The sequence below is a fragment of the Phyllostomus hastatus genome, unplaced genomic scaffold (assembly GCF_019186645.2).
Source record: "Phyllostomus hastatus isolate PE091 unplaced genomic scaffold, TTU_PhHast_1.1 phas_contig_304, whole genome shotgun sequence".
NCBI lineage: Eukaryota > Metazoa > Chordata > Mammalia > Chiroptera > Phyllostomidae > Phyllostomus > Phyllostomus hastatus.
In genome coordinates this window covers 979,013-1,003,195 of record NW_025333845.1, presented here as the reverse complement: position 1 = coordinate 1,003,195, position 24,183 = coordinate 979,013, and the positions used below count along the sequence as shown (strand labels likewise).

Genomic DNA, 24,183 nt, shown 5'->3' with positions numbered 1-24,183 from the left:
TAGAGGACATGGCCCATATTCAACAGAAAAGGTGATCAATCGAGACTAACTCTGAAATAATCCAGATGTATTTAGTAAAAAGAAAAAAAAGAAAAAAAATCTTCACAGCATCTATTATATCTGTGGTGAAGACTATAGAAAAAAATATACTTATAATAATCACCAAATAGAACATGTCAAAAATCAAAAACGATAGCTTTTGTTTTGAATTGATTACTAAAACTACGAAGTACTATCATTCTAAAAACAAATCCAGGGTTGATGCATGAGAAATTTAGAATCATAAAGGAAAGGGTAACTGAAATTTAAAGTAGATTAATAGAAATTATCCAATATGAAAATAATAAACAAGTCCTCAACAATCTGTGAGAAATATCATAGTAACAGGCTTAAACCCCAAAACAACTTCTAAAATGCAACAATAATAACATATTAGGTAGCTGGTTGAAATGAGAAACACAAATGGTAAAAACTAAATGTTTTTTTCAATACATGCAGAAAAGTGTCACTAGAAATTCAACATTTGGTCATGATAATAATCAGGAATATCAATCTCATAAAAGAAAAATAAAAGGATCCCACTGTTAACATCATATATAGTGGTCAAATACTGAATACATTCTATCTATGATTGGGAACATTTCAAATAACATGTCAACACTCACCCCTTATATTCATCATCAAACGTAGACCATAGCCTAAGAAGTGAGGGAAGAAAAATAAATAAAAACACGAATATTGGAACAAAAGAACTAAAACCATCTTTATTTGTAGATAATATAAAAGTTTATGTAGAATATAAAAATAAATCCACAGAAACAAACTAAAATTAATAAATGAATTAAACAAAATAATACAACTCAAAATGAATAGTGACCATTATATTTTATAAACTAGCAATTAATAAATAGAAAATTAAATTTATATATTCCTTTAAAATAATGTCCAGAAACAAACTACCCTGAGAAGATAAACACCACCTCACTTTCCATCCCAGGATGACCAGATGTGCCACCTGGTCTGAAAGGGCTCACAGCACTGGGAGGCTTAGTAGAGTTGCTGTACGTTTGATGTAAAAAATAAACTTGTAGTTGCATTATGGAGAGATTAGGACTCAGGATCAATGGATTCCCCATCATAAATCTTGGGCAAAACAGATGATTTTTTGGAATTTGATATAACTGAATATGTATCAAGTGACTCTACTCCAGTTGATGCAGACACTGGCCTGCAGTGGATGAAATGAGACATTCACACAGACTACTGAGTCTGGTGGAGGAAAAGGGACAGCATGGCTTTTCTCTCAAGGGGAGCAAAAAGCCACAGCCTCTACCATCCCAGGTCTTTATTGGGTTTCTCTACCCATTACATGATGGTCCTCATTTACTATGCACTGGTTCGCTCTAGGTGGTTACCTTCTACAGAAAACAAAGGAGCCAATGCTGCTAATTACTTCACAGAAGAGGAATATTTGCAAATGAAAAGGCAAAAGTAGTTGAGCTGGTTACACTCATCCTTGGAAAGTTTAGCATGGTTTTTAGGAAGTTACTTTGCAGTAAATATTTGCCACTGGGGGCTGGGCCCACACCACACAGGATGGTCTACTATACCAATGGGGATCTCAGGTCCCCATGATTTAGAAACTTCTGGTCATCAATTTATGGTAGCTCTAGGTACTACTGCCAACTAATTTCCCATATGGATGAATCTGCAGGATGAAGCCTGCTCATTATCTGAAATTCTGTTGAACCATTACCCTTAAGATTTGTATTTGGAACAAATATCTCCAAATTAATGAGCCAGCACTATCTAACAAGATGACTGTTTATCATTGTGAAATTCAGAGGTTAGAGAAGGGAAAAAAACCCTATTGCTGAGATTTACAACACGAGGAAACCCACACTTGATGCCTAATGAACTTTTCATTTGGAGTCCAGAATCTCTCCTTAGGACATTTTCTGAGAACAAGCAATGTGAATGGCCTTCAGCTGGGGCAGTGGGTACTGCTTTGTTTGTTTGTTTGTTTGCTTGTTTGTTTGTTTTTAAAGCTGTCTTAGTGTGAACAACTTTTCCTTTGTGTTTGATAACTCAGGTGCTTTTTCTGTAAGTTGTTTCACATTTGAACTGGAAACCTGGACATTCCAGGGAACACAAAGACATGAGTATCCTTGGAGAGATACTTGCTGTATAAATCCACAGTGTACAGGTGTTTCTTCATGAGTTAAAACTTCAGTCATTGTGGCAACAGGGTGACAGGAAAGTAGAGGTCAAAGGGACTATAAATAAGAATCAGTTTCCCCCACTGTCTATGAGAGAGGATTGTTTGGCTGTGTGTATGTGTGTTGAGAGAGACAGAGAGAGTGAGGAAGAGAGAGGGAGAGGGGAAGAGAGAGACTGGACATATCTATTATCTGTCTTTGAATCCCTCTCCCACCTCCCACATTTCTTCTAGAAATGAGAACTAAAAAGCTTCTTGTAATACAAGGACCAGAGCATCCACTAGACAAGTAGCCCATTATTTCTACTTCTCTTGCCTAATAAGTAGGTTGGGAATTGTGGGAAGTGAAATGCGAAAAATATGATGACAACACCCCGTGCTGCAGGAATACTCAGTCCTGTGCTTTCCTCACTCCTGAGGACAAGTTCAGCCTTTCAGCTCCCTGGAAAGAGTGAGGTTGACCAGGAAAAGGAAACATTGACCTTCATATGTCATTGCTGAGGGAGCCCATACAGCGCCTCTGACCCTGCCTCTATCACTGTAAGTCATTCTGGGAATCAACACCTGAAACATGGACATATATCTGGACAAACAGAGAAAAAGCTTTCATTAGAAAAGAGAATTACTATGTAATTAGAAAAGAATGACAAATCAACATATATCTAGTGTATTCACTTAGATTTAAAAAAAACTATTCCAGTACTTCAAATAAAAGAGAAGGTAGATACAAAAGATAAAAGTTTATTTAATAATAAAAAATAATTACTAAATGTACAATAAGTAAAGGTAACTACAGGCAAAATGTTATTAGTAGCTTTGTAGAATGTATTCATTTTGCCTAACTGAAACTTTAAACTTGGTGAACTGCAATGACTTAAAATGTAAGTGGTTAGATCCCACATTAAGTGTTTTTTACCACAATAAAAAAGGCAATGTGATTGATAGCAGATATTAAATAGTAAATTCACAGAAAATGTCTTGAGAAAAGCAATTATACACAATCTAGAATGCACTGTACACAAGAAAAGTATAAGATAAAATATATTAGAAAATTTAAAATATATATATTTTTATGCAAAGAGATAAGATTAAAATGATGTGGTTCTTTAATCAAGTTATTCTATTTCAAAGCATAACAAAATCATTACAATTTGAAGTAGATTAATATTCATTTTAACAGTCACTATTTCAAATTACAGAGTGAAAAAATTGACACCAATCTGGACCAGTGTGTATATGCTAGCAAATGAGAAATTGGTGCAAACATTCTATATTTCAATCCCCCGATCTTCATTTGTTATTCTTAGTATTTTTTTATTTCTAATGAGGTACTGAATCCAATTTATTTTAATTTGATATAGACCAGTGAGTAGCAATATCAGTATGATTATGAAGTTTCACCAGATTTCAAAGTCAAGGCTCAACTGTGTACAGTGTTCACTCTACAACGTGTCACATGCATGAGCACCCTGGTCATTAAGTATTCAACGGTACTTATACTGAGCAGCCCCTGCTTCATTAATGGCTACGTGGATTGAACACGACAATCAATATTTTTTGCCCCTAAGATTTTCCCATGATTCTCCAAGCTCCTTCTATAAATCAGCATCTCCTGGGTTTTCCCTTCCACTCCACATCCTAGGGAATTGGGCTCTTACCTTTCCTGAGGAGTGAACAGCAGAAAGCGTACCTGTGCTGGAGAAACACAGATCTGGTTCCAAACTTGGCCCCTCCACTCATTAGCTATAGAATATTTGAACATACCTCATAAGTTTGTAAATTTTTTAACTCCCTGATAAAGAATTATTTCTTTTATGATATTTTAAAAAATTAACTTAGATTAAGGTGCTCCCTATATATTTATACGTATATACAATAACGTATATAGCCATATGTTGTATATGTATGCGTGTACAAGTATAAATTTACATGGACACATTTTTCCCAGACAAATACCATCTTTTTTATCCCACTGGGACAAGTAATTACTCTTCTACATGTTGATGTGGGTTCTGGGCAGTAGCTGACCCTCATTTATAATGTGTGCTTTCCTAAGAAAAGTGTGTTCCTTTCCTTTCCTGGACAAATCTATTCCTCAACATAACTTGAAACTGCTTTTAAAAGTAAAGAAGAGAAAAGTGCATGGGATGGTCTATAGGGTGTTGTACTCAGATGTTTCACAGCAAGAAAAAGTCCTGAAGACCAAAAGGCTGTCCCTAAAACAATAGTTGTCCCTTGACATGGTTCCCTCTGCTGGACAGTCTTGGCAACTCATACTTTGCATTTTCTGACCTATTTCCAAGAAAGAGCCTTAACACAGTCCCAGTCTGGGTGTAAAAAGGTCTCTAACTGAAGGCTGGGACTGGACTGGTCTTGACAGCAGAACCTGGAACCTGACAAATGAGGCTGCTACAGAAGCACTTAGTGCTCCTCTGAAGAGCACAGACCTGTTGCACAAGTTACCTCAGCTTACATTTCTCAGTGACATTACAGCAAATATTTACTGTAATTGTGCTGGGCACATGTATAGGAGCTTTACATTCAGGGGAGGTTAGTTTTACACAGCCATCTTCAAGGTTAGGTATAGTTTAAATTACAATTTGTATTTTATGAGAAGAAACAAAAATTTATTGATTGTTACACACCATTTATGACAAGAGACAAGATTTGAACTAAGAAATTTGGAACATAAAATTTTCATTCTGGATACATATATTACTTTTGTTTTTAGTTTTTTTTCTCAGCCCTCTGAACGAGCCTGCTGCTGTATGCTAGGCAACACACAGACACACTCAGATACTCCTTAGTTGGTGAGGGTGGGTGGGATGATTGTGTGTTGTCCTGAGGTGATGGCTGGTGGACACTGGTGATCCATGTCTCTTCAGATCAGTGATAAACAAAAATATGGAGAAATGGGAGTGCAGAGCTGTTACACCAATACTGCTCTGTCTTTAGGAGGGATTAGATGTCTCTCACTGAGAATACAGAAAATGGTAAATGAGCAAATAAGCTTCCCGTCTGACTTACATCAGAAACAGTACAAACCCCCAAAATGACTAAAAGTCCTGAAGAAGGGAGACAACAGAGAACAGATGGTGTGAATGGAGCAGTGAGCTCAGAGGCAGGAGGTGAGCCCCAGGACAAGTTGCTATGCAGGAGTGGGTGAGGGCAGGAGAGGGCTCAGGAGCCTGGTGGGCACAGGGTCATGGGAACTGGACAGTTCCAAGGATTGAAATATGGATAAGCAGTCTGAGAAAAGTGACATTTAGAGAACTTGTAGATGAGTGACCCTTGGTTTGTGACATTAAAAAATGAGACAGTACCTGCTTCAAAATCTAGGAAAACCCCAACTCGACAGGGAGGAACAGCCATGTAAAGAGTCAGGACCTTGGGATCTGAAGTGGGAGAGTCCTCAAAGGCAGTGTGCTCAGATTCGTTCTGTAAGCCTATAACCCAGAAGCCATTTTCAGGTCTGAACCTGGAGTAAGCATTTGAATAATTTACATTTGGGTTAAAAACAAACCCAGAGCTTTTTTTTCTGTTGAGGTTACTTGGTGTACTGTATACCCCCAGGATCCAGGCAATCTTCCCAGACACATCAACTTCCCAGTAATATTTCCCCGAAGAGAAATGTTGGTTGCCCACAACATCAAAAGCAGAAAAATTACATGGATTACATGGATATACATTACTAGACATACAATGTTGCCCAACTGTCACTTGTCTCTGATCCGCAGAAATCACAACATTCGAAACAGCATTGAGTGGATTCAGCATCAAGTCCACTGTAGGGAAAATAACACAGTCAGGTGAGTTACATAGGTCAGGTGTGTCTTGTCACACTGTGGGGAGGAATACTGGGAATTGTCTGGGAGGAAAATGAGTTAATGGGACAGTGTTGGATAGATTACTTTAGAACTGTTATAGGTATGCCTGTTTTGGAGGAATACACGTAACTAAGATTATGGCATTTAGAATCACAAATACTTCTAAAAAGAGGTCAAAACATGGTGATTTGAAGAACTTGTGGCTTCTTACCCCAGTAGCTTTGGACTTCTGTCAGCTCTGAAATGACAAAAGTTTCAGTGATGTTGTTAGAAGCAAAGGCAGAAACACAGTACCTATCTTTTCACTAGAGTGGGAACAGAAAAGGGGAGTTCTTTGAGGCTGTCAAACGAAGAAGACACCTGTCCCTTCCACCTTAGATATGTTTACATCTTCTGCACTGGGTATTTATCTCTTCTTTCATGACTACTTCTTTTTTATCATATGTAAATAACACCCACTCCCCAATTTTGCTCTTATACTATGAGAATCCCCCCCCCACACACACACTCTTTCCCTGGATCTCCTCACCTTTAAACATTTGCAGCATCCCAATGAGATCTGAAAATCGGAATGCACTCTTCGCTTTGTTGGAAACAATTTTTGGCTTGTTCAAGGTGTCAATCTCAGTCCTAAAGAAGAAAAGAATTGATTGCTCACACTTTTGACTTTGTGTCTCTTCAAGACCAAGTCTCCCTCACCTGTCCCTCCAATGATGCATCCTCGCTCAACTCTGTTTCCCTGAAGAACCTCAGGGAGGGAGAAGTGAGAGCCCTATTACTGCAGCCAGAAGAAATGTCTTCATACCTGCCTTTCCATTTACCCTCTGACTGACTTTGGGAAGGACTTCTCATGAAGCCTATGTTCTTTCTTCTAAAATAGAAGAATTAACTCCTTATGCTTCCCCTCTTAAAAACAATATGGTATTAGATGAAATAATGGTATCTTCAAAAGTTCTTTGGTGCTTTAAAAAAAAGAATATTTGATATAAACAGAAGTCACTGCTACATCATTTGGTCCTCTAGGAAGAAGCCAGAAATATGGGTTTCCAGGTAGATAGTGGGAAAGCTCTAGAACTAAGCTACTGAAAATTTTAGGTTATCAAGTATGTGGCTTCTGCATCTGAAGGCTGAAGGTCTCCTAAACCTGTTATCTCAGTATAGATGCTGAGAATGACATATGAGGTCACATTCTCTTGGGAAACATTACAAATATTTGGGAAACAAGAAGCTATAACATCCAAATTAATAGTGATCTGAATTTCATGTGTTTGATGCTTGCCAAATAGGTAGGCAATTTCAGACAAATAAAACAATTTTTCCCTATAACATGCTAAAGTGTTTAAGCAATAAGAGGTTAATTATTAGCACTAGGACTAAAGTCATCATTCCCCAAGACTTGAGGACAGGATCCTCCCTGAGACAAGATAGGCACCTATGAAGTATACAAATAAACAGAGGCAAAAACCAAGGTCTTCTAAAAGGAGTGAACTCATTGAATACTGATACTGTAACCCCTTATTTCTCATGCTTCTATTCACACAAACTCTGTGACTTCCCACAACACACATTCCTGTTATCAGCAATTTGAAACCATGTAATACCCAAATTTTTAAAAATTATTCAACTTTTAAAATTATGATTGATTCAAGATTACTCTTACTGTTATAATTCCATTACCACACAAAAAAAGGACCATGCCTGGTCTGGTACACATACCTTCTTAAGACGTTAATCACATCCTGGGGAGAAGAGAGAATACTTAAGTCAAGTGTAAGGTTTCCAGATTTAGAAGATAACCTGGCTAGTTAAAATTTAATTTTGGACAAATTCCAAATATGTCTTAGTACAATCATCACCTCTGCAATATTTAGGATACTCTTCTGTTAAAATATGATGTACTGTTTACCTGAAATTCAAATTTAGCTAAATGTTCCTTATTTTTCTGGCAAATCTTGAAGGAGAAATAAGCCCTCCTACCTTACAAAGTTTTACTTACATTTCTCCTCACACCCCTAGCATACCTTGATATGATGTGAATAGGAAGATAGTCAAAATAAATAAATGGAGACAAACTGTAAAGATAACACCCAGACCAAGCCTCCCAAGGACTCATGTGAGGATGTTAGAAAGACGCTTCAAGGGTCTGGAGTTGTAATATATTGAAAAGGAAGAGAGTCACCCTATAGTTTTTTAATGCACCTTCATGAGAAGACCTTCTTAAATCATTATGCTTTTATTTATTATAGTGACAAATAAAGGTAAAATCTTCTATTTGTCAGACATCATTTAGGCTCTGGGGAATCAAAAATGAATAACTAATAATTACACTGTTCAGGAAGTATATTCTCTTTTGCTGCAGGAACAAGCAAACTAGCACCTCAAACAAATGCTCCTCTGGCCTCCCTCCACTCACTCCATGTACCTCCTAAACACTACCTGAAAGGAATCTCATCAAGTTTTATGTATGAAACAGGCCATGGGAGCCAGCAGCAGAGGAGGTCTAAAATGTCATTGTTTTCCAACTGTTTACATTCCATTCATTGTCCAGATCAATATCCTCTTCATCACTGACTTAAAAAGTATATCTTACCAGGAATTTTAATACCATATTAAGCCAATTCAGTCCATATGGTCAGCTTCTTGTAGCTATCTTCTTTTCCCCATTTTAACATAATTGGCCTTATTTTTTTAATGGAAATACACCAATATATTTGGCTTCTCCCTCTTTAGTCTAAACCCTTTATACCAACAAAGCATTGACTACACATCCTCAAAAAATGTTACTCTCTGCATTGTCTTTTGTTGTTATTGTATATATGAAAAAACAGCTAAAACTGGCTTAAATTCAAAATAAAAAGGAGAAACAGAGAAAGCAGGTATCACTTTGTAATAGCTAGATTTTTAGGAAAAATCTTGTCATCAGCATCTGTTTTTTTCTTCTCAAAATCTTATTTTCTACCTACTATATGAACTTTCTTTTCATAATCTATGTGGTGTCAACATAAATATCCTGGTTTAAATGATAATTCATGATATATCACCTAGCATAAAAGAGAATTTCTCTTTCTAGACATAACCCTAATATTCTAAGCATACAAATCATTTCCTTGAAATGGATCAGATACATATCTTAAAATAATTACTGCAACATTGGTAAACCTATAGGAATTACATATGTTGATTTACTTAGAATTAAGAGACACATATATTTGTAATGCTACTAATTTTATCAGCACTAATCAACTATGTGGAGTGAGGGTAGAGATGGTTCCTCAAAAGGTAATTGAGAGATGGTTTTTAAAAAAGTACTGAACTATGGTTGAACAAACAACTGTTCTATACAGTCCATCCCTTAGCTGACACCATCTCCTCACCCTATAAAAATCCCACAAGGGTTTTAATAAAAATTAACAAGATATTAAAAATTTTATGGCCCCAGGCCAGTGTTTCTCAGCTTTGACACTACTGGGATTATACCATGATAAATCTTTGCAGTGGTGCCTGCCTTGTGCTTTGCATCTGAATTGGCAGCATTTCTGGCCTCTACCCATTCAATGGTAGTAAAATTCTCCAAATGGTCCCTGCTGCAGAGGTGTTTAAATGGTCTCCAGAGAGAACTGACTTAGCATAGAATTGTTTTACCATAGAACTAAATTGGATTACCCTACCCTATTTCAAAATTTTTTATGAAGCCATAGTAATCAAAAGCTTGGAGTGTCAGTGCAAAGATAAATGTAGACATTTTGTAAGACAGTGATAATCTAGAAATATATCCTTATGTTACAGGGTGCAGACAAGGGGGGGAACCCCAAATAGGCATTTGAGATGGGGTCCAGAACTCAAGGTGTCCAGGAGATTTTAGGATGTTCTCACCCCCCCACCCAGGGTGTGGGTTGGGGGAAGGGACAAATGGAGCAGGGCCTTTGAGAGCTGTTTCGCATAGCAACAGCCTTGTAGCTAAACCTCTGGCGTGGTCATTTAACATATCTATAGCCTTTGGCTGGTCGCTTAGATATGTTAAATAGCTGTGGCCATACTCTGAGCCAGGAAAATGGAAGTAACTACCCCACCAAGACGTGACTGGGGGGCAGGTCCCCCGTGTTACAGCACCTGCATGGAAGCTTGGAGATGATTGGCTCCACGACATGGGGTCACACCTGCCCAGACTCATGATGGCAGTCCAGTAAAGCTGGAAGGATACGAGTTCTGGCATGTGAAGCCGAGTGTGGGAGGAGTTGGAAATGGGGCTGCAGAGGAAGACTGGCGCGGGGATTTAAACCCAGAGGCAGCAGCCCTGAGAGGGAGAACCATGCAGCTGTGGAAGTGCAGAGAAGATCACAGCTATTAAGGAGAGAGAACCACGCAGCTTTAGCAGAGTGGAAACTTCGCACAGCCCTGCGAGAGAGAATCACCATGCGGCTTTAGCAGAGAACCGCCACTCAGCTTTGGCAGAGTGGCGACCCCTGCCCCCCTTGCAGCCATTGCACAGGGGGAGAAGCACACGGTTTTGGCTGAGTGGGGACTCCTGTGGCCCTGGAAGAGAGGACCATGTGCCTTTGCCTGAGTGGGGACCCCCTCAGCTTTAGAAGGGGGAACCACCACCTGGTTTTAGCAGAGGTCCCGGCGACTCAGCTGAGGGTGCCAGGAACCCAGGGAGGTCTCCCAGTCGAGATGGAGTACTAACTGGGAGTAACCAGAGGACTGCCTGAGCCATGGACTTCTATTTCCTTTCCTGAGATACGGTACTCTGGACTGGGCAAAGGGGGAAGGAAGGACCGTGTCTGTTTGTGGGTGTTTTAAAGGGACTTTAGGGTTTTTGATAAAGACATTAGGTCACTACTTTAAGTTTGTATAGCATTAAATAAACATTTCCTTTCCTTTTCATGAATCTCTGGCATTGAGAGACATCTTTCCTCTGGCAGTGGACATAACGGACCTGGGGGCTTCTTTCAGTAATAGTATATCGTCCCAGGCTCCCCCTTGTTGTGCTCTGTAACACTTATATTCCAAACAAATTGATTTTTGGCAGAAGTACCAAAGTAATTCAGAGAGAAAGGAAAGTCTTTTCAACAAATGTTGAACTGAATTTCTTTGTGGCCCAATATCATGGATGGAACTGGAGAATATTATGTTAAGTGAAATAAGTCAGTCAGTGAAAGGCAAATACCATATGATCTCACTTATAAAAGGAATCTAATGACCAAAATAAGCTAATGAGCAAAATAGAAACAGAAATACCACTGGAAGCAGCCAGAGGGGTAGGCTGAGGGATAATGGTGGAAAGAACAGAAGGGACTGGTCAAAGAACATGCATGAATGACAGATGGACATGGACAATGGTGTGGGGATTGACTGTGGGAGTGGAGAGTGGGCTGGATGGGGGAGGGCAAAGGGCAAAAAATTGGAACTGTAATAGAATAACAAAAATAATAAGTAAAAAAAGAATCTCAGTATATTTATTAGAAAACTTAGGATTACATACTTACAATGGGTGATTTCATGTGTAATTTATACCTTAAGAAATGTGTTTTTTAAGACAGAAGTGAAAATTCAGCTGACAGAAATTAATTACTCTAGTATTGGAACCAAAGTTAAATAATTCTTGTTCAACACAGGTCAGGATGGCCATCATAAACAAATCAACATAAAATTAGTGCAGGAGAGGTTGTGGAGAAAATGGAACCCTAGTGTACTGTTGGTGGGAATGCAGACTGGTGCAGCCACTGTGGAAAACAGTATGGAATTTCCTCAAAAAACTAAAAATGGAACTGCCTTTTGATCTGGCAATTCCTCTGCTGGGAGTATACTCTAAGAATCCTGAAACACAAATTCAAAGAACCTATGCACCCCAATGTTTATAGCAATGCAATTTACAATAACCAAGTGCTGGAAATAGCCTACATGCTGATCAGTAAATGAGTGGATCAAAAACTTGTGGTACATTTACACAATGGAATGTTATGCAACAGAAAGAGAGTAGGAAATCCTACCCTTCACAACAGCATGGATGAAATTGGAGAGCATTATGCTAAGTGAAATAAGCCAGGCAGTAAGAGACAAATACCATATCTCACCTATAAGTGGAACTTAATCAACAAAACAAAAAAGCTAACAAAATAGAAGCAGAGAAATGGAAATAAAGAATAAACTGACAGTAACCAGATGGGAGAGGGGAGGGAGATAATGGAGAAAGGGTCAAGTCAAGGAACATGTATAAAGGACCCATGGACAAAGTCAATAGGAGGAGGAGGAGGTCTGAATGTAGGAGGTGGGGGTGGGTAGCAAGGGGGGGAGTAAAGGGGGAAAATGGAGAAATCCCTGTCCAGCTAGCAAAGGAAAATGGCAAGAAGTCAAGCATAGAAAATCTCAATTTCCTAAGAGTCTCCATACATTTCATAGTTTAAGATCATAGTCATGCAGTGAATTTCATGAAAAGATTACATTATTTATATTAGGTACCATTTATATTAGGTACCATCCCTTTATCAAGTCTCTATAGGTTTCCCCCAATCTTTCCCTAGACAATGCAAACACACACACACACACACACAAGCATACATATGTGCTCATACCTTACCCAGGTACTAGTCTATCATTACCTCTGCCATTCCTTAAAACAACAACAAAATCTAACACAAAGGAGATGTCAGTTGTTCGACTAAGCTCAGTGAAGAAATGCCTTACAAATGCGAAATCACAGATAACAGAAGCCAATAGACTCTTCTCTCAAATTTTGCCCAACCCTTTATAAATAATAGCACTGGGAATTCCTCTTGCAATTTGTATATTGAATTTCCCATGGACCCTTGTTATGAATAACAGAGAAGGAACACTAGGGGTAAATGGAACCTTTAATGAGAGAGAAGGTGCAGGGACCCAGAAGGAAAAGAAAGTTAATCTGTGTGTGTCCTCCGAATCTTCTATGTAGGAGCTCCATCCCAACTCTCACCTGAGGCATGTCTATAGACTCTGCAGATTCAGGCGTATGAGACTGGAGATCTGAGTCAAGCTCGCTTACATTCCCTTCATCTTCCTCCAGCTTTTGCAGCTCCCTCTGCTCCTCTTTGTCCAGGATGCCTCTCATTTGCTCAAACCCTTGCAGAATCCTCTCTCTCTCTGTCTGTATAAGTTTCTTTGCGAATGAGAAGAGAAAGAGGCAGTCAGGCTTTCATGAGCCTTGGGAGCAAGACAAGACATATTTTCTTCAGGCACTGAGGAGGTAAAAGGGAAATGAGCGATTCCTGGGAAAATCATTTTTCCTACTATTTTCCCTTGAGCTCCACCTAGAGTAATTCATTCAAGTCTACTTTTTCAAGGCCCACCAGGGGACACAATGTGCTACCTGGATGAGGCTTGGATTGTAGACACCTGTCCTGGACAATCATGACATACTGTATATGAAACGCCTCCACCCATACTTGAAAAACAGGGAATCCTGGACCTCACTTAATGAGTTCTATGGAAGTAACAGAGCCTCAAACTTGACGATGGAAGTGGTTGATGGGATTCATGAATAATTTTTACATTGCTTCCCTTTAGATGTTTTCCTCCAAAATGGTTACGTTCACTTGTGACATGTCTACTCTGTAGCCCCCAACACTTAATAGGGAAGGAATTGACTGAGGACTAACAAAATGTCTTCTGGACTCATTAATTGTGAGGTACCAAGAAGGAAGTGACCTCCTTGTAATTAGACAAAGAGGCTGCCCAGTTTCCTATGTCAGAACTCCCTCAGGAATAATGTCTTTCTACCTTCCAAGTAGCTCTCTCTTCATGGATGTCAGCTTCCAACTGCTCAGCTTCCTGCTGATCCTGTGACAGCTTCTTCAGAGCTTCCTGGAGCTTCTCCTGTCATAAAGAAATCACCAAAGTCAAGCTATGAGCTTTCCCAGAACCTGGATTAAGGATAAATGGAGAAGAAATCAGGAATATCTCAGAAGAGACTAAAGTTTCAGAAATGAAACTGGCAATTAGAACTGAAAATGTAGACAGAAATCTGAGCAGGTGATGCAAGTTCTTTCTCCCTGGGTGATGTGAGTTATCACCCCTCTATCAAGAGTACCTTGTATCTCTCTTTTCCTAGAGGAAGACCTGATCCTGCAGCAAGTAAAGTCCTTTCCTCTCATGGACACTTTTCTCTCCTATAAGCAAATGTTCCTAAAAATCCCACTTGCTCACAGGGGCAATCAGAGCTTATTTTAGGAAGCAACTCTCAGTCATACAACTTCTCTTTGCTAAGATCATGTAGTCTACATTTATTCTTCACAAAATGAAACAATACACAGAAATGTTCTTCAAGCCTCAAAACCTGAGTCAAGGGTATGAAAACAGAATGCAGGGCTAGTTCTATGATGACAAGGAGAATTAATAGGATTAAAAAGTAAAGATTTCGCTTCAGGTATTATGCAACATTTCCCCTCCCTGGAGCTTACCTGATATTCCTTGACCACCTCCATGATGGGAGACATTTGGTGACCTTGGTGCTCCTGGACACAAAGCCTACAAATAGCCTTCTCATCATCCTTACAGAAGATATCATAATTTTCCCCATGGTGTTCACAGAGATCTCTCCTCCTTGGCTGGTGTGAATTCATGTCCACCTCCCTGAATTTCTTCACTCTCTCTGCCAGCTGCCAGTTAAACTGGAGGTTCCAAGGCTGGTATCTGCTCTGACAAACAGGACAGCAGCATTCCAATCCTAGGGGGCTCCCTGATTCACTCTTTGCAGTGATACAGTCTTGGCAAAAGCTGTGGCCACAGTCCAAGCTCATGGGTTCTGTTAGGAGCTCCCAGCAGATGGGGCAGCTCACCTCTTTTATGCTCTCTTGTGATGAAAAGTCCATGGCCAACCTCCCCTGGCTTCTTCCTGTCCTGGTTCCAGGGACTCTTCTTGCTCACAAACTCCTGCGGGGCTGGTGATACCAAAGGGGGCAGGATAAGAATGGCAGGAAGAGAAAGGACACTGATGTACAGAGATTTAAAACAGGACAAAACATTGATATTCAGTTAGGAAAGGAAAAGAGAGAGAGAAGAAGGGTAGGTCAGTGACACAATAAAAAGGGCACTTGGTAATACTTTCTTTCTTTTTTTTAAAAAAAAAACATCACCACACACTTGGTTTCTTTTTTTTTTTTTAAGATTTTATTTATTTATTTTTAGGGAGGGAAGGGAGAGAGAGAGAAACATCAATGTGAGGTTGCTGGGGGTTATGGCCTGCAACCCAGGAATGTACCCTGGCTGGGAATCCAACCTGGGACACTTTGGTTCCTAGCCCGCGCTCAATCCACTGAGCTACGCCAGCCAGGGCTGGTAATACTTTCAAACATTTTACTCTTAGTTCATGTCACATGACAAATTTCATCCTTTTGAGGCAATGACGGATTGCTATTTTCTATGTTTCTATTGGATAGAAGGACAAATTGAGGCCTTTTCTACCAAAAGCTTTGTGCCTTCCCATCATGAGTCTTATCTAGTTTTCCCCTCCCCCAAACACATCCATGTTAAATACACTAGCGTTACTGCAGCCTGCTAGGTTTTCATACTTGCTCTTCTCTCTGTGTGGAATGATCCTAAACCTATCACTTGCATGACTTATTTTATTTTGACTATTGTATGGAATTATATTTACATCACATGGTTTTTTTAAGAGTACAGTAATTTCTAGTAAACTTATGGAATGGTATTAGTATAACTATCACTAAATTCCAAATTTTAGAATATATTTATTTTTTGAAATCAAAGCTAATGCCATTAGCAGTCATCCCCATTCTGACCCAGAGTGTCAGGCTACCATTAATCTCCCTTGTGATTTTACAGATTTACTTTTACTGGAAAATTCATAACACTGAAATTATATGGTCTTGTGAGTCAGAATTCTTCCACTTTGCATCTGTCATTGAGATTCATCTTTCCTGCCTCTCTCTCCCAAAAAACCCACTGCTGTCTCAGAGATTTTGCACTTGTTGTCTCTACATGGCATAATCTTCTCCCTGATGTCTGCATGCCTTCTTCTTACATTTTATTCAGTCTCTGTCCTATATGGCCTTTTATCAGAAGGGCCTGCTCCAGTGTATCTATAGCAAAACTGTCAATACTATCACCTGCCGTATATTTGCTATATTTTTCTTATTTTACTTTAAAATATGTAGCATCTTTCTTTAATTGTTTACTTTTTCTTCTTAAAAATGAATTCATGCATAGATTGGGCACCATTCTGTCCACTGATGTGTCCTCTATACCTGGAAGAGTGCATCACACAGGAACACAATGTTTGATGAATATAGAAAACCAGAAGCTCCCCATCTCTCCATGGAAGATTATAACTTTTGAATCAGCTCTTCACTTTTATATTATGATCAGCAGTCCTCCAATACCTGAGAATCGTTTCCTTGCTAACACATCTGTGCCCCATAGAGCATCCCATGCCCTCAAACTCATTCCCCGAGAAACCTACAGAAACAGTAAAGACCACAATAGAGAGGTCATTTTATTACTAACAGTTTTATAACCAGTTGTAATTTAGAAATTACCTTGACCTATTTATTTCTGATATGAAATTTTTGAAAAATGAGTACTCCTTTCTTGGATTAAGATATACACAAAATAGTCGCAAAATCAGTAGGGGAATACAAAAGTAGAGCATAAGGAATATAGTCCATACTATGGTAAAAACTATGTATGGTGCCAGGTGGGCACTTGAAATATTAGTGGGGGAGGGATCACTCTGTAAACTATATGATTATCTAAGAACTATCCTATACATCTGAAACTAATACAGAATTATACTGAATGTTGACTGTAATTGAAACTTCAATTAAAATAAAATAATTAAAAATAAATTTAAATATAAAAAAGAATATTCATTAGGTGTGTGTGTATAATAAATGACTTATAGAGTTCGAGGTCATTCTTTTAAAATAGGTAGAGGTGTTGGGAAATGTGCCATGCCCAATAATACCATTCAGTGTTCTCTCCATTACTGCACAGATCAAATAGAGGTAGAGGTTGCACGAACTAGATTGATACCCAGTGCTATCAGGGTGTAGAAACAAAGAGAATAAAACCAGGTAGTTTTGAGGAGTCCTGTGTTTGTAGATTTTGGGTCTAATAACTTGTCCGGGGCTTAAGGCTATGTGTCAAGAGTCACATAAATGTGTGTGTTTTTAGGGAGGGAGAGGTGTATATACTCAGGATCACACATACAACAGAGACCTGAGGGACATAAATTCCAATGAGGCATCTGTCAGTCAGGAGAGGGAAGACTCAATATGTAAGGATGCCATGTCCTGGAGAAATAAACTGTGTCCTGTTCCAAGCACATTAAGTGCTATTATGAGTTGAATTGTGTCCTTTGAAAAGATGTTGAATTCCAACCCCCAGAATGTTGGAATGTAACTTTGTTTGGAAATTGTGACTTTGTAGGTGTTCATGTTAAAATGATATCATTAGGACATGTGTTCATCTGACACCACTGTGTCCTTATAAACAGGGGAAATTTGTATACAGATAAGCATGCATGCATAGAGAATGTCCTGTGAAGACAAAAGCAGAGATCATGGTGATTCACTAGACAAGAAGGAATGCCAGTGAGTGTAAGCCAACTATCAGGAGTGCAGCCAGCAGAGGCCTGGAACTATCGCTTCCCTCATGGCTCTGAGAGGAACCAGCCCTACCAACATCATTGATGTTTTATTTCTAGCCTCCAGAACTGTGAGAAGAAATTTCGGTTAAGCCTCCTAGTTTGTATTACATTTTGTATGGCAGCCCTAGAAAACTAACACACATTTATTTTTCTTATATTCATTTGTTGTGTTCTATCATTGAAGAAGCATTGAAACCCTTCGGCTTAATGCAGACAAAGACAAAATGCATTCTTGCTTTTGGAGATGGTACTATGTGAGTTTTTATAGAGTAAGGTAAGAGCCAACTAAGGTGTCAGTTTTCTTATATCACTATATCCTAACAGTCTGCACAGGGGTTTTCTGTATCTGTGCAACTCAGACAAGAAAAATAAAAGTGTCTCCACAATGTTGAAAAAGTCCTATGAGGGGTTTAGCCAACATCCTTGAAACCTCTCCTGCAACCTGATTCACAGACTACCTGTGGGAAGTGAGTCAGTTCTTGGCAGCCAGCTACCTGGGGACCTCAGAAAGATTGTAACTCCTCCCCATTCTTCTGTATTCATTGTTTTTCTTCTACCTCATCTTCAAGTCCAGGGTTTAATCTGCACCAATCTAATGAACCTCCCTGCAAGAGCTCCAGCTCTCAGGTCAATTTGTTTCAAAGAAGTCATTTGGTAACAGAGGCCATCTTCAGAAAGCTACCCCTAGTCTCAACACTTTCTCTCACAGTTGGTTTATCACAAAACCCTGCAGTACTCTCTTCAACTTAGGTCCCATCCAGCTCAGTCTTTTACCTGGATTCCAGAAATGGATTCCCACTAGTCTTTCTGATACTGTCCCTGGTCTCATACAGTCTTCCATCGTCACAGGTCACCACCAGCCAAAGTGATTTTTTAAAGTATCTATTAATGGTGTCACTCCTTTGTTCAGATGCACATCATCAGTGAGTTGATCTCATCATGGTCTAGTTGGGTCCAATTCCACATCCCCTTCTGCTGTCTCACACTCTCAACCCACCTTCCCTCCAACCCACACTGGCTACCTTTCTGTTCCTTAATCAATCAGTACAAAAAATATCATTTTCTTGAAGACTTCAACCAAAATCACCTTCTCACACTGAAAACTAACCTGAAATTTTTTTAAAATGGCAAATGTCTTTATCAGGGCACAATATAAGCCTTGTCCTGTTATAGCACATTTATTTTAATATTGTTGTATCTTTGTTTTACACTTATAACATAATTTTCTTCCTTTTTTTAGACCTCCTCATTCTGCCCCAAAATATAGTTTTTGTAAGTACATAATATATGTTGTATGTTCAACAGAAGTTAACACAGTTTTTTTTTACTAGGGTTGAATGCATTTCTTCTTTAGATTTTAATAAAAATTTCAAAATGTATAATTACTTTCCCCTCTTGGGGTGATCTGCAATAACACATGAGAATTCAATTAATATACCAGATATGAACCTTGTCCATGTTAGACACAGATTCATGTTTTTGAGAAGAAGGAGGGAAGGAAACTACATATCGTATAAAAATATAGGTAACAGAGATATCAAGGTACAAATATCTCAAAGGGGAAATTAAGATGGAGTTCTTTCTGAAAAATTACCAACTCCTTCTTTCAGCTCCATGCTAGGGAAAAGTTAAGAACCAGATTAAAGTAATAAACAATGGAAGGGTATGTCTAAGATGATACAGAATATGTTCTAAAGCAGGAGTGGATACCAGAGTGTCATGGAGTAAACTAAGGTAAGAGTACACCGTGGAACTCAGGAGAGAAGAACCCCCTGAGTTCCACAGCTTATTAGACCCCCCAAAAGACAAGTGACCAACTGGAAGCCTCAGAGATGTGCAGCAACCTGACTGTGCAGGCTTCCAAAGGGCTGACCATTTATCAGGAAGAATGTGCACAGCTTCCCACAAGTTACCAAGACAACAGTAAAAGTACTTTGGTCTAGGTCAGAGGTGGCAGGTGCATGTCTGGTCTAAATATGGGAAGAAAAAGCCCCTGAAACAACCCCAGACACGGGCCAAAAAGATAAGCTAGGAAAATAAGGCATTCAAACAGAAACAAAAAGGGGAGCAGAAGAAACTCGAGTTGCTGAAAGCAAAGGTTATGGGGAAGAGCCCCCGCAGGACACAGGTCACATAAAGAAATCTGTCCAGAAGTGAGCTGTTTCCTTTGCCTGGAGAAATGGTTATTTTAATTCCATTCCTACTTAATATCTGGATACCTTATCATAACAACTGCTGCCACTAATAGCTAGAATGAATTGTCTTGGAACTCACTACATATTTAATGATAAATTTTAGTAAAAAATGACAATAATTTAACAAAAGAGTTAAAAGATCAGCTTCAACAGGGTCTCATCCATGGCAGGGTCCCTAAAATCCCTCCCCCCATGTGCATTCAGGTAAAGGATGTTATATCTCTCCTGGCCCTCACCAGGAGCTTGGGTTAGATGAAGAAGGACACCAGGGCTTCACCTCACAGGCTTCAATAGAGAAAAGGAAGAAGGGATTATCTGCCTGGGAAAAAACAAAGGGTATAAGTATTCTGGCTCACCTTGGCAAGGTAGAAAATCAAATCTACAGAGTAAGAGGAAGAGGAGGGTAAGTCAGTCAGCCTGGAGAAATAATGGTCTCTCCAGGAAACAAACAAGACTCTGTTCTTTTAAAACTCCCTTCTTTGAAGGCACTCTTTCCCTAGACTCAATGTTCCCCTATTCTGCCACCTTAGCAGAGACAGCCACAAGCAGAGCAGCTTCAGAACCACAGTTTAAGTCACCAAACACATTCAATCTGTTCTCCCAAAGCCTCCTGTCCTTTGCCCTCAGAAACTGCCTCACTTATCTTCAGGAGAAGTACAGTTGTCCTGAACCAATGGAGAAGATCAGCTGTAGGCCTGCTCAACATTTACTCACCAAGCCAGAGATCAGCTCTCCACAGAGGAGCTCCCCACAGGAAAAGGGTGAGAAATGAAACTTAAATTCTTAGGAGTGGAAATGAAACCAAGGGAGCAGAAGAGAAACTTAAGAACAATGCCACCTAGTGGGACACTTGGGGAAGTTAATGCCTTAGTAAATTCTAGGACCTACCCGAGCACAGCTCTCAATCACTGTGGTTTTCTCCCTTTTGCAAATTATTCTAGCAAGAATATTTGAATAGGGAGAATGTGAATTCCAATGATATAATCTTCAGCTTGACTGAATTCTCAGAATTTCAGTTCAGTTCTATAACTATCAGTTAAGCTTCTCTGTATTCAGGTCCTAAACAACTTACTAGGGATGAACTCATGATCCAGAAAGTCTGGGGACCTGCCCTTTGTAATGCAGAGTGTGATGGGGAAGGTAATTAGGGAAAGAGCTCTGTTAATTTGAGCTCAGTGGTGACAGCTGTCATTGTGACAGGTAAAAATAAAATTTTAGAAAATGTTATTCACCATGAGCTTACTGAGAAAAAATTTCCACAACAATGTTGAATCTTAGGAGTCCACCAGTTAATCAACACCTTTTGTTCCTAATTGAGGCAGGCCAGGACATAATGGTGGCACAACTGTGTCATTGACAAGTTACTAGCAACCAGAAGGTAAGCAGATGGTACTATTCAAGTTTAGCCTTACTCTGAGTAACGCACCTCCATAATCATGTACTTTCCCCACTTCCTGTAGAAGGCCTGGTCCTTTTTCAACTATTAGTCAAAAGCAGAGCTGAAATAAATTTTAAAAGCAAATTAAAAAGAGGTACAACTAATGCATGACATAGTACTATAATAAGATAAAAATAAAGTAAGTATAATTTAAAAAAATGCAGAACTCAAATATTTCTATTTGCTATGCACTTTCCTGCCCTTTTATTGATCTTGTTCTTCTGAGAACATGTTTCAGATGGTGCAGCTACAAGATCGGGAAGCTCCAGACAGGGGTCCCTGACTGACAACACTGCAGAGGTCAGCCATCTTTATACATTAACTCATAAGAGACACGCAGGGCAACTGAAACATTGATGTTTTTTCTAATTAAGGCACAGATATTTTGGTATTGTTGGTAAACCACAGAAGAGTAAATTAATGTCTCATAAACTCTTCTTGATTCACATATGTCTATGAGGCACAAACTGGAATTAAAAGAGGCAAACTTGCTGAGCTATACTGACAGTTTTAGTTTCAAGGATATGAATGAAGTAATTTCTAACAAATAAACTCATGATGCTTAATAATAATAATCATGTAAATTATGCATTAATTGTGTGCTGAGAGGTGGTACTTCTTTCTTTATCATCTTTGGCATCACATAACACTATCATTGAGTATTCCTCTTTATCAAGTTCTGCACCCAACACAGTAAGATTTATGAAGATAGGAAGGAATCTATGATAATCTTTATTGTGTCAAATTTATTATAAAACATTTTATATGAGGAGTGATATTGAAATAGAAAGGCTTACAGTTATATTGCTGTGGATGCTATTTTAATTACATTGAACATGGTAATGATAATCATGGTTCTGTTCTATTGGTGGTATTGCTGTCAACATAGCTTTGAAGGCAGACCTCAATTGGTAGTGGATAGACTGTTATAACTCAGCAACATATAGGCTTATGTCTGGAAGAACAAGAATAATTTGGGGCTAGTGCAGCAGCTAGACAGTATGAGGAGAACATCTTTATAAGAGAGATCCAGAGGGAGATCCCAAGTTGTCCATAAAAACTCTGACCAGTCCTCTGGACTAAATATATTTGAGATAGAAGACAAGTAGCCCAATTAGGGCTAATGGGACTGATCACAGATAACAGCTCCTACAAAATGCAGGGGAGAATTTAGAATTTGAGTTCAACTAGGTTAACTACTGAAAAAAAACCAATAATATTCTTCAGAAAGATAAACAGAATCCTGAGGCTCTACATCTCATTAACAATTCCCCTGAGGGAGGGAATCAAAGATTATTCAACATATGAGAAAAGTAGAGGACATGGCCCATATTCAAGAGAAAAGGTGATCAATGGAAACCAACTCTGAAATAATCCAGATGTTGTGTTTAGTACACAAGGACTTCAGCAGCTATTATATCTGGGGTAAAAGATATAGAAGAAAATATAATAATCACCAAATAGGACATGTCAAAAATGAAAACCAAATAGTTTTTGTTTTTAATTAAAATACTAAAACTACAAACTAAAATCACTCTAAAAAGAAATCCAGGTCTGCTCAAGAGAAACTTAGAATCATAAAAGAAAGACTAAATGATACTTAAAGGTGATTAATAGAAATTATCCAATATGAAAGTAATAAACAAGTCCTCAAAAATCTGTAAAAAATATCAAAGTAATAAGCTTAAACCACAGAACAACTACTAAAATATCTTCAACTCAGTATCTTTACTGAGTTGCCATATTGATGAGTGCAGGTCATATGTTTATCTGAATGATGATCTCAGGTCCCCAAATGAAGAAACTTATGATCACCATCAGGTGATTTTCCTAGATATCCACACATTGTCCTTGAATGGTCCTATAGGTTGCAGTTTCCTTATGTCTTGAGCCCAACCAAACTTTCCCCTGTGGCTACACATTTGCTTCACTGATATTCCAGCATGTTCCAGGGCCCCAGAAATACAAGAAGGCATTATTGCTAGTCAGAGATTCAGAGGTTGTGGAGAAAGTCCTAGAACTGATATGTAGAGAGCAAATTTGCACTTGGTACCCACCAGACTTTTGATCCCAGGAAATTTTCTCTGCCAGTTTTCTGATAAGAGAGAGCATAACTAGAAGCCACTTAAGAGTGTCATATTCTTTTCATCAGAGGGGTCCATTGTGGTGCCAGGAGCCTCTGCTAAAAAGTGTGAAGATATTTTGTGTTGCATACAAAATTTCAGGTCTTTCTTTGTAACTAGGTGCTTCACCTGGAATCAAGTATTCCAGGAAATGAAAGTACATGCATGTCCTTGGAGAGTCATTTGTCAATATTTCAATAGTGTAGATTATTTCCTGTAAGAGTCATAAGGGCAAATGGGGTGGCAGGAAGGCAGAGGTAAAAGGAAAATTTTAGAGATTAATTTCCCCCACTTTTCATGATGAGTGCTAAGGTATAAACATATGCATAAACACAGAGGTACTGGAAATTTCCAGGTTGGAATCCTTTCTTTCATTAAAGGTCATTCAAAATGAGGAAGTTTGGAATTCCTGGAGACAATCAAGACAGAGAGAAGACAACACTTGACCAAAAAGCACATTTTTCTAGCTCTGAACTTGGTTGGGGAAGAGTTGAAAATAAAAATACGAAAAGACATTGGGAGCCCATCAAGATCTGAATGAACATATTATCTTCCTATCTCTAGAAGGAGGAAAGTCTTTTTTCTTTGTTCTTGAGAACTTTCAACTCAATGCAAATGTAGGGCTCATCAGGGAAACAAAACACTTCACTGCACCATTGTAAAGAAAACCCACAATTGTACTTCTGACTCATTGAATCACAGTGAATAAGTTTATTCAGAGATTTCTGCCAGATTGGAGTG

General features: G+C 38.8%; 1 protein-coding gene across 1 annotated transcript in view; it reads right to left on the bottom strand.

Annotated features, from left to right (window-relative positions):
- Positions 1-4,817: 4,817 nt before the first annotated feature.
- The window catches only part of LOC123819249, a 59,716-nt gene continuing 40,350 nt past the window's right edge, over positions 4,818-24,183 (bottom strand). The window contains 9 exon segments of the mRNA XM_045839558.1: positions 4,818-6,003; positions 6,257-6,283; positions 6,575-6,675; positions 7,762-7,784; positions 12,995-13,177; positions 13,798-13,893; positions 14,478-14,893; positions 14,896-15,007; positions 21,294-21,361. Coding sequence (XP_045695514.1) covers positions 5,399-6,003; positions 6,257-6,283; positions 6,575-6,675; positions 7,762-7,784; positions 12,995-13,177; positions 13,798-13,893; positions 14,478-14,893; positions 14,896-15,007; positions 21,294-21,361 — 1,631 coding nt within the window. The 3' untranslated portion in view covers positions 4,818-5,398.